Source organism: Xenopus laevis, chromosome 2S, assembly GCF_017654675.1.
Source record: "Xenopus laevis strain J_2021 chromosome 2S, Xenopus_laevis_v10.1, whole genome shotgun sequence".
NCBI classification, from domain to species: Eukaryota; Metazoa; Chordata; class Amphibia; order Anura; family Pipidae; genus Xenopus; species Xenopus laevis.
Genome location: NC_054374.1, coordinates 118216028 through 118228053, shown reverse-complemented (window position 1 = coordinate 118228053; position 12026 = coordinate 118216028). Strand labels below are relative to the sequence as shown.

The following is a 12026-nucleotide window of genomic DNA, read 5'->3' as shown; positions in this document are numbered from 1 at the left end:
ACTGTAACTGCTCAGCGCTCCCCCCCCCACCCCGTTGTTGCACCCTAGGCAGTTGCCACTTCTGCCTACCCCTAGTTCTAGCCCTGCACATCATTCATCATGACACCTCACTCACCCGTTTTCCCGTTCTTTCATGTTCTTCAGTGCCTTCATCTGTTTTCTCCTTTCTTTTCTTCTGCCTGTCCTCCACCTTTCCTGTCAACCCTCTACTCTGAATTTTTCTCTTATACTTTCCTTCTCACCTTGTGTTACCAATTTTCTCTTCTTTCCTTGAACATTTATGTATATGACCAACATTTGTAATGCACTGATTTGTTGTTGGTGCTGGGTGTTCTCTATATACTCTTTAATTTATTGTTGTGTACTATCATGAAAAATCCAGTCCAGTTATATTTCATTTCCATTTATCCTTTTGTCAGGTTTTTTTGGGCCAAGAAATGGAAACTGTAATTATTACTAGCTTGTGAAGAAATGATTGATCTGAACTTTTTTTGTTGTCTTTGAAGTTAACATAGACTCACACAGAACAATTGTCTATGCTGCTATAGTGTCCTGCTTATCTGCAGCTTCCATGTGTCCTGCTGGACTGTATCGCCAGTAAATAGCATGATTTTTTAGGATCTATCAAATAAGCTCCAGTTATGTAACACTATGTTTTTTAGAGACCATTATAAAACAGAGTATGAAAACAAACTTCGTGATGAATTGGAACAAATAAGAATGAAGACAAATCAAGAAATTGAACAGCTGCGTGGAGCATTGAAAGAGATGTATGAAAGAGAAAACAGGTATGTAGTTGTACCTCTTGTACAATTTCACCGTAATATTGCAGTCAGTGGTGCAACTATATATGGCTGGGCCGAATGCAGGATATGCATCTGGTCCCCCAGACTTGCGATTCCTACCAGCCTCCAGATGTACGCATACACAAAATAAACGTCCTGTTCCACCCACATTATGTTTTATAAACACCTATTCCCGGTAGTTATGCCACTGAAGTCAGTTTTGCTTTAAATTCATTCTTTGTTTGTTTGTAGATTTGATATATTAATGTTTTGAAATCTGCAACTCACAGACTTGGAATTTCACTTATTGTTCGCTTTCAAGTTAGAATGAAAGGTGTATAGGAGAGATGAAAAGAAATAAAAGCAATATAATAAATTTCAGTTGTAATAAAACTGAACCCTCACAGTTTTACATGGTTTTGCCTGCTGGAGTCAATAATGCCAATAATCATTTGCAGGCAGGAAATCGGAAGAATAGAAATGCTAAAAAAAACTTACATATTTAATAAGACCAGTTGAAAAAATTATTGGAATAGTTTCTTCTATAACCTATTAAATCTTCAAATGTAAACATTTCTTTTAGTGGGTTATTTATTGAAGTCTGAATGTTAAGAACTCGAAAAATTATATATTTTTTTTCTTCAGTAGAAAAAAAAAGAAAAACTAGAATTTTTCGTGATTTATTATACCTTGATGCTGCACAAAGCCAGAATCTGAAAATCCACCATCTCAGACCTGTCGAAGTCCTGAATAAGTCAGTGGGAGAGGCATCTATCTCAAAGTGAAGTTACAGTCATATAAAAAAAAGTTTGGGAACCCCTCAGCCTGCAAAATAATTTACTCCGCTTTTAACAAAAAAGATAACGGTGGTATGTCTTTCATTTCCCAGGAACATCTGAGTACTGGGGTGTTTTTTGAACAAAGATGTTTAGTCAAGCAGTATTCAGTTATGAGATTAAATCAAATTTGAAAAACTGTCTGTGCAAAAATTTGGGTACCCTTGGAATTTTGCTAATTTGAATGCATGTAACTGCTCAATACTGATTACTGGCAACACCAAATTGGTTGGATTAGTTTGTTAAGCCTTGAACTTCATAGGCAGGTGTGTCCAATCTTGAGAAAAGGCCAATTGCAAGTTGTGCTCCTGTTTGACTCTCCTCTGAAGAGTGACAGCAAGGGATCCTCAAAGCAACTCTCAAAATATCTGAAAACACAGATTGTTCAGTATGGTTGAGGGGAAGGCTACAAAAAGCTATCTCAGAGGTTTAAACTTTCAGTTTCAACAGTAAGGAATGTAATCAGGTGGTGGAAGTACAGTTGCTGTAAAACCCAGGTCTGGCAGGCCAAGAAAAATATAGGAGCGGCATATGCAGAGGATTGTGAGTGGTTACAGACAACCCAAAGATCATCTCCAAAGACCTGCAAGAACATCTTGCGGCAGATGGTGTATCTGTACATCGTTCTACAATTCAGCTCAATTTGTACAAAGAACATCTGTATGGCAGGGTGATGAGAAAGAAGCCATTTCTGCACTCACGCCACAGAGTCGCTTGTTGTATGCAAAAGCTCATTTAGACACGCCACACGTCATTAACAAACAAAGTGCTTTGGACTGATGAGACATATTGTTATTTGGTAATAACAAAAAGTGCTTTGCATGGTGCAAGAAGAACACCGCATTCCAAGAAAAACACCTGCTACCTACTGTAAAATTTGGTGGGGGATTCCATCATGCTGTGGGGCTAGTTCAGGGACTGGGGCCCTTGTTAAAGTCGAGGGTCGGATGAATTCAGCCCAATGTCAACAAATTCTTCAGGATAATGTTCAAGCATCAGTCACAAAGTTGAAGTTATGCAGGGGTTGGATATTCCAACAAGACAATGACCTTAAACACACTTCGAAATCTACAAGGGCATTTATGCAGAGGGGGAAGTATAATATTCTGGAATGGCCGTCACAGTCTCCTGACTTGCGTATCATCGAAAATCTATGGGATGATTTGAAGCAGGCTGTCCATGCTCAGCAGCCATCAAATTTAACTGAACTGGAGAGATTTTGTTGGATGAATGTTCAAAAATACTGCCATCCAGAATCCAGACATTCATCAAAGGCTATAGGAGGCATCTAGAGACTGTTACATTTGCAAAAGGAGGCTCAAATAAGTATTGATGTAATATCTCTGTTGGGGTGCCCAAATGTATGCACCTGTCTAATTTTGTTATGATGCATATTGCATATTTTCTGTTAATCCAATAAACCTTGTCACTGCTGAAATACTTTCCATAAGGCATGTTATATATTAAAAGGAAGCTGCTACTTTGAAAATTCAGCTAATGATAAACAAAACTCCAAAGAATTAAGAGGGGTTCCCAAACTTTTTCATATGAGGGTCTCCGGGGCTTTTCGCCAGAAAATCTGGACAAAGACTTTAAATAATTGATCGACTCTGGAAAACTGCCAGAAAAATTTGAGCAATTCAGGTTTTTGTTCGAGTTTATCAAGATTTTTTTTTCCTTTTAATAAAATATTAGATAAATTCAGATTTTAGTAAATAACCCCGTTAATGTTTTAGCCTACTACCGGGTTCTAAAGGTATTTCCTAATTCTATTTTAAGGGGGTATTTTATCTTTGGATTAACTTTTTGTATGACATAGACATTAACGGAGAAGGAATAGTATTTTACACTTGGGGGTGGCAAAAGTTAGGCACCCCCAAGTGACTACTTTTACTTACCTGACACCCCGGTCGGTGCACCTATCAGCAGAAAACCGCACCAGCCCGGGGTTCTTCTAGCAAGCCACAATGGAGAGATCCTCTGTCTTGCTTCTTCGGGTCTTCTCGCAGTTGCGCATGTGCAGTAGAGTGGAAAGCTGGACTTTAATGAAAAAGCAGGCTATTTCACTCTACTGCGCATGCGTCTGCCCCGGGAAATTTGAAAACTGATGAAGCAGGAAGAGGATCTCTCCGTGTTGCTCGCTAGAAAAACCCCGGGCGATGCAGTTTACCGCTGATCGGAGCACCGGCCTGGGTTGTCGGGTAAGTAAAAATAGTCACTTGGGGGTGCCTAACTTTTGGGGCCTATTGGGTTTATATACTGTTTAAATGAATTTCTAGTTGACTTAAGGCATGAAGACCCAAATTACGGAAGACCCGTTATCAGGAAAACCCCCGGTCCCGAGCATTCTGGATAACAGGTCCCATACCTGTAATAAAAAAACAATAACATTTTAGCCTCACAGAGCAATATTTTGGGGCCAGTGACCCCCATTTAAAAGCTGGAAAGAGTCAGAAGAGGAAGGTAAATAATTAAAAAAAAAAATATCATAAAAATAATGAAAAACAATTGCACAGTCCTAAGAATAAGGCATTCTATAACCTACTCAAAGATAATCTTAAGATGATCTACCACTTTATCCGCTCCCTTTGGCCTTAAAGAAAAATCCCAAGGATGCTCAGGCCAGTAGAGTGAAAGAAAATGAAACATATGGGAAAAAGTTCAGCTTAGTGAATGAGCCAAACATTTTAAAGACTTTAATTGTTTCTTGTTCATTCTGCTGCTCAGTTAATAAAATAGACAGGTAATGTAGCAGAAATGCCATTTGGAACATTGTGTTCACTTCAGATTGAAGTGTGAGAAATTTTTGTTCCTAACAGAGATATTCAAGTATTTCTCTTTGCAGAGTTGGCTAAGGCTGTCATCACTTGTGTAACTTCATGGGTGTGTACTGACAAACGTCGTACTTAGGCATGTTGGGAAAAGTTCTGATGATTTAAAGAATGAAACTGAAAAATGTGTCCAAATATGTTATTACATCAGTGTAACAATCTATTTTTAGAGCAAGTTAAACTGAGTAAACAGATGGGAACCACAGAATTAAACAGCTCAAAATGACAAAAAATGCAGTGCCAAATAAAATTGCTTCCACTTGCCCATCGCTGAACAAGCTTTAAATATCACAACAATCTCTAAAAATATGTTTTGCAAGCACTTAATGTATAATGTTTCTTTGCATAATTGTATATTTTGTTTTTTAAAGAATAGCTAATATTATTCCGCTTGTCTTACATTTATAGTAATATTTTCAAACCTGTCCTCTGACCCCTCCAACAAGGCAAATGAATTAATAAATGGAAGTCTACCCTTGATACTGTGTCGATAACCTAATAATCCCGATGGGGGGGGGAATTTGCCACACTCCGTTTCTATTATTAAAAATGCAAGTTTGTTTCAGTAAAAACACAGGTGCCTCACCATAGGATAAGGCCTATCCTACAGCGAAGCATTTGTGTTTTTACTGAAACAATAAATTTGAATTTTCAACACTAGAAGCGGAGTGTGTCCCCCCTTCTAGTATGTTATTGGCAGAGGATTGCTACTGTGGTTTGGACTGCACCCAGAGTTTAATTTTTGTTCTCCTAGCTCAAGTATAGGAGCTACAGAGGGCTCAATTTATATTTTTTGCATAATACGATAACCTAATAATTTTTTGGTTTGGGTACACCATAAATTATGTGTGGGCTCCTCATACGAAGCCCCAATTACATGCCTAATAGGACTTCTTTGGCTGACATGCTCCTATATCATTCACCCCTCCATATAAATACACACAATTCCACTCACACAAAGGTACTTGAGGGGTAGCAGAGCCAATATAATAGATTCTGACTCACACTGTCGGGTAAGGGGACACCTTCTGTCCTCAACAACCTTCAGAACAGTAAGTGCTTCAGGAATAGCCATATTTGTTCATGCAATATTTGATATGTGGGGTTTTCTCACGTCATTCAGAGAGAGTTGTCTTTCTTCTTAGCACATTTATGTCTTAGGAAATGTCACACCCAATGAAATTATGTACATTATAACTTTCATTTCTTCTATGTTCACTACTTAATTGTGCTTCTTACAAAGATTTTTTTTAAGCATAACCCGTACCAAGTTCAAGTGTGTTCAATCTTGTGTTTTTGTGTTTTTTTCTTTAATGCAAACCTTTTATTTCCTATTTCTGTTGAATCAACTATGAACGTTTCAATCCAGTTACCCAAGGGTGTCATTTTTATAGAATGAATTCTAAAACATAGGTTTGATACATTGTGAAGGAAACATTTTAGTCTAATATCACACGGAGGCCTCATTTATAAACACTGGGCAAATGTGTACCTGAGCAGAAACCCATATTTGCTTTCACTGTTTATCCTGCAGCTGGCAGAAAAAGACAGTTACTAATTGGTTGCTATGGGATTCTACCCATGGGCAAATTTGCCCAGTGATCTAATAAGGGGTTTTGACCAATATTGCAATCAGGTGCTTAAAATGCTCGAATGGAGTTATGTTTTTCAGCCCTACTTGTGGTTCAGACAGCCCATTTCACATATGTTACTAAGGAAAGTATTGACGAATGGGGAGAAGCATTTGAACCCTACTTAACCTTTTTCTCCAGATGTACACAGTGGATGACTCTTTGATTTGCACATTGACATTGATCTGCATTATCCTTTCCACAATGCTTATTTTATTGATATCTTTTGACTTAATCACCTTATACAGCTCTGCACACCACAGATTTTGCTTAACTTTTTTGTGTTTGTGTTTCATCCTTCTAGAAATTTACGAGAAGCGAGAGACAATGCAATAGCTGAAAAAGAAAGAGCAGTTGTAGCTGAGAAAGATGCCCAAGCAAAATATGATCAACTACTTGAACAGTAAGTGCATATTATTCTACTGCATATACACAAGTGCTGATGGTAGAGTGTGTAATAAAGAGCAGTGACCTGGCCCTTTTAAGAGTTCAGTCTTGATGGTCCTGCTCTATAGGTATTTCCTTGTTTTGCAGTCCATTGGTGGTCCAGGCATCTAAAGGGGCCCTGATCTTATTTAGTCTTCAGGTGTCTCACACATTCAGATATCTTTATTGCATTATTCTATTAAGTTAAATATTTAAAAGGACCTAAAATACAGCTTGATGTAAATATATTTTATAACTTTAAAAATGTATATTAAAAGTTCCAGACAAAATAAAAAAAAAAAAGTTTTAGTTAGCGTGTTTAGTTAGCGTGTTGGCACACAGAACAGTTTTTGTCCTGTGGTAAATCCTGTGGGAAATCTGCGCTACCCACTCTGACAAATAACCTGCGATAACAGTGTACCCAGAGCCATGAAAAGCAACTCCGGTATAATACATTAATCCGTTATGTGCTGAGGATGGGAGAATATCAAATTATATTGATAAATACATAATTCTAAGTAAGCCTTCAATAAATGTTAATTGCAAATGTTCAATGACCTATTAGTTATTTGTATGAATATATTTAGCCGCTACTGAAAGCAGCATGTCTGCCTGTTTGACTCCTACACAACATTTGTGTTGTGCTGTTGTAGGAGTAAGAACAAGCAGACCAAAGAAGTCAAACAGGCAGACATGCTGCTTTCAGTAGCGGCTAAATATATTCATACAAATAACTAATAGGTCATTGAACATTTGCAATTAACATTTATTGAAGTCTTACTTAGAATTATGTATTTATCAATATAATTTGATATTCTCCCATCCTCAGCACATAACGGATTAATGTATTATACCGGAGTTGCTTTTCATGGCTCTGGGTACACTGTTATCGCAGGTTATTTGTCAATGTGGGTAGCGCAGATTTCCCACAGGATTTACCACAGGACAAAAACTGTTCTGTGTGCCAACACGCTAACTAAAACTTACAGGGAGCAGAGAGATTGAGCACACAAGACTCCGCATTAGAGTGAAGCAGACATAGATGTTTGCATGGAATTGCATTTGAGCCCTGGGTGTGTCTCATACTGCTACTGTCAGTTTTATGAACTGTCAACAAAGAATTTTTGCCCAGGGTAGAAGAAATGAAAGTACCTTTTACATTGCTTGTAAGTGAAAAGATGCCGCACTAATCAAGAATTATTTTCTTTTCATCACTAGGGGTCAGTGCAACTTAAAGGGTGAGAGGGCATACTCTTCCATTTGTGTTTAGTGTATGGAACTGTGAACCTTTTTCATAGATACATATTATGAGCTTACTGTTCTCTGTGAACCAGTAAAAGGTTATGAACTAAGGCTCAAATGTGAGCCAAAAAAGTTAAATTTCTTTCTGCATTAAAGGGGTTGTTTATTTTCCAACACTTTTTTTTTTTTTTAGGTTCAGTTGGTTTCACCAGAAATAGACTTTTTCCAATGACATTCTATTTTCTACATGTGACCATTTTTCTAATATTGAAGTGTAAGCCTTATCAGTGGCTTAACTATCAGGGGAGCAGGGGGGTGCGATTGGGCCAGGGCCCGCACACCCTCAGGGCCCCCGGCAGCTCGCGAGCCACTGACTTCTTAAGTAATTGCGGCCGTTTCCGGGCGTACGGATGGGGGCGGGGGGGCTGCACGTCCCGTCCCCCTCTAGTTATGTTACTGAGTCTTATTTTTCACTTTCCTAAAGCTGGACTGAGAAGGGGGTCCCCGACCCTCCAAACTGTTCTAAATTGAAACATTTAGTTGAAAAGATTTCTTATCTCTGTCACTGCTGAGCAGAATCCCTTTGTTTCATTTCAGACATCTGTTTGAATTGATACAATAGTTGCTAATATTCCAGAGATGCTGCTGAGAAATGTATCAACTAAATGTTGCAAAATTGTTCACAGTTCAGAATCTGCACCTGAATTACTGTGCTGCCAGACTCAAACACCAGACTAGAACCTTAAAATGTAAACTTAGATTTTGTAAAAACATTAAATTTGAAAAAGTTTTATTTCTGCTGAACAATTGGAAAACAACTCTATTGAAACCGTCTTTGGAAGGTGAACAACCCCTTTAAGTCATGTAAGTACTGGATGTTTGTTTTCTAATATACAGGAATGGGACCTGTTATCCAGAATGCTCAGGACCTGGAGTTTTCTGTATAATGGATCTTTCCATAATTCAGATCTTCATGCCTTAAGTCTGCTTGAAAATCATGTAAACATTAAAAAGCCCAATAGGCTGGTTCTGCCTCAAATAACAATTGATTAGTTTGGTTCAAGTACAAGCTACTGTTTTATTATAGCAGAGAAAAAGGAAATTTGTATAAAGTGGAGTATCTGGGAGGCTGCCTTTCCCTAATTCTGAGCCTTCTGGATAACATGTTTCCAGATAACGAATCCCGTACCTGTACTGTTTCAAGCACCCTGGCAATTCTTTTTTCCAGGGTGCATGTTGTTGGTTCATGAGGGCGTTCTGCAGTGCCAAGTTCTTTCATTTATTTAGGGAAAGGTACAGGCTTGTGTACATTTATGCCCAAATACAAAAGCCTAGACTGTGTCTATTTTACTGGTTACACTTATCTGCTTAATTATACATCACTAAGTGAAGATCCTCAGTTTTAATTTAAAAAAAAAAAAAACTCACTATTTGTTACCATGCAATGAGCCATTTTTCCAATATGCCTCATTTAAATGCTGCAGAGCACGACCTCCATTGTACCCACTACTACAGCTGTCTCTTATGTCTCTAACTACCATTGTCTCTGTTAGACGAAGACAGAAGACAATATTTTACTTTTATTAATAACTATTATTTGAAAGTGAAATCTTGTATCAGACTGCGCTGTAAATGAAAGTAGCCTTTGTTTATTATTAATGATAATTAATGTGACAAACAACATAACTATATTTTAACATGGAATTATATCATTGACATATATCATTTTCAGCACTTTGCTTCACTGGTAATCCTTTTGCCTGCACCAAATGCAAGTGATTATGGCCTAGCTAATTCCTTTTGTTAACCCTGACCTGTTAGCACAATCTACTGCTTGGTATGTTTGATAAATGATTTTAGCCATGCCTCAACTCACCAATCAAAAAAGGTTTACCTAACTATAGAAAACTTCAGAGCACTTCTTACACTAGAGCAGCAGCTGTCTGTTAGCCACAGCTGGCAGATTGTACAGTACAGACTGGAATTGCTGTACATGATGACAGAGGAAGATTACATGTCAGTTTACATGACCCACATAAATTCAATCTGCATATTTTGTTATGTGATTACTAAATCCCAAATATGTTTACTACTGATCGAGCAGTGCTTTGAGTCTTGCTACCATTCAAAGGCCATGTTTTAGAAAAGATGTCCCATGTTCAGCTGAAGGCATGTTTTAGATTCTTTTATGTCCTTAGTACAGTTGTTAAGCATACCCAGCGTTTTTTAAGCAAAGCAAAGAAAGATTGCTCGCATTCATTCAAGTCTAAGCCAAGAATGACAGATGCTGTATTACAGCTGAAATTCATAAGGCTTACGAAGTCACTCAAACAGCAGTTTGTTTTTAGGCCAATACAAAGGAGGTGTTTTTAGGCCAATACAAAGGAGGTGTTTTAGTTTGCTCAAATGTCGATTTCATCTGGATATATATATTCACGTGAAGTTGTGGGCTCCGTGAGCTCTTTTGGTTTTACATTTTCTGTGTGGCTTGTGGTAGAATAATTAGTGAGTCTATTTCTACAGCTAAAAGGAGAATGAGAGCTTCATGAAAAAATGGTAGGGGCAACTAGTCACACTGAGTGTATCAAAAGGCTTGAAATTCCATGTTTATATATAGAATATCTAGCATATGATAGATTACAGCCCAGGGTTTGCTTGCAAATTTAGAGGATATATTTGGTTGGCATTGCTTATCAATCGAAATATAGGAAAGAATGCTGTCACGTTAAGAATACAGTACATATGATTTACATTTTTGCTTGTACTAATTAAAGCAGGCCAGTTAACAAGAATACAATACAATTTAAGAGAAGTGAAAGATCGAGACCATGACTAAATTGACTGGAATTAACTGGAACTTTCCTTTGCTACTGCATTTATGTTTAGATTGCTTCCCACACATACTCAACCTGCACTCTAAAGCATATATTTGCTACATTGCTTGACACTATGGGGCAGATTTATCAAGAATCTATTTTGTGAGTTGTGTGAGTGTTTTTCTACCTAGAATTCTGAATGTTTGGGTATTTATGAAAAAATCTGAATGTCAAAACTCGAATGAAAAACAACAGGGAAAAAACTCGAATTGCTTGAATTTATGGCCCAAAAACTCAAAATGGTGGAGTTTTCTAATAAAAACCCTTGAATCAACCAAAAAAATGTGAGCTTTGCCTAGGACAACGCCCATTGATTTCTATGTGACCTCGCCAGCTTGTAGATGGCAAATTTTTATAATCAAATTTTTTTTGCTTAATAAATACCAGACATTCGCATTTTCTCAAATGTATGAGTTTGGTTGCAGAAAAAATTTGAATTGTGGGGGGAAAAAAATCACATTCGATTTGTTAAATCTGCTCCTATGTATGTATATATGTATCATGGAATACCCAGAACTGATACTTTCTTGAAGGTTAATATCATAAATTTACAAATTTTCTCACTTTATGGTTTAGGGGTAATGTCACACTGAGCGTTTTGGGGAGATTTAGTTAACTTCAGGCGTGTGATTAGCGCCGGCCATTTTTCATTTTAAAAAATTTAGTCGCCAGGCGACTAAATCTCCCCGAAACTCTCAGTGTGACCTTACCCTTAAGGTGAAAATGAACAAGTACAGGATTCCTTAACTTTGTATTCACCAACACTAAACAACTTCTCTCCTATACTATGAAAAGTAAACCACCACATTATACTGTAACTTACAGACTGTTGTGTGGATGGATAATGCTGAAGTTCACTCAAATGAATCTGACCTCTGTGCTAAGGATCAAAATTAAACTAACTAAACAGTTATGTCCCATATGGCTTCTCTTCAAGTCTCGGCATGAGTTTTGGAGGTTTTGTATCCAGCATGTTGGGTAAAGCTTTTACTGTAGAAGTTGCTTCATATTCGTTATTTAGATTTGTAGAAATAATATATAGTCTCATGCTTATATATTGATATTAAAAATAAAAAAAGTCTTCCTTGTATGTTTTTGAGGTGTTCCAGATAAGTTTATACTTAAAGTAATCAGATGAATAAACCCACAGTTAGTTTTCTTTCTATTCATTCATTGTAATTATTATTACGGTAAGATATCATCACTCATCAAGTGCAATAGTGCAAGAGCAGGCTAAGCAAAAATGTGGTTCCCATGTGTCTGAATTAGTTTCTGTTTAGTAATGCTTGATCTACTCTAATTCAGTTTTATGAATCAGCATGAGTCAGGCTTTGTTCTCCTGAACCCTTATGTATGTTGAAATATTAGGGACATGTGAGACATATATGGGCAATATTAC

General features: G+C 37.3%; 1 protein-coding gene across 7 annotated transcripts in view; it reads left to right on the top strand.

Annotated features, from left to right (window-relative positions):
• The window catches only part of pibf1.S (progesterone immunomodulatory binding factor 1 S homeolog), a 96490-nt gene that overhangs the window by 25914 nt on the left and 58550 nt on the right, over nt 1-12026 (top strand). For all 7 annotated transcript variants that reach the window (XM_018248340.2, XM_018248341.2, XM_041583177.1 and 4 more), the window contains 2 exon segments: nt 663-788; nt 6388-6486. In XM_018248340.2, coding sequence (XP_018103829.1) covers nt 663-788; nt 6388-6486 — 225 coding nt within the window.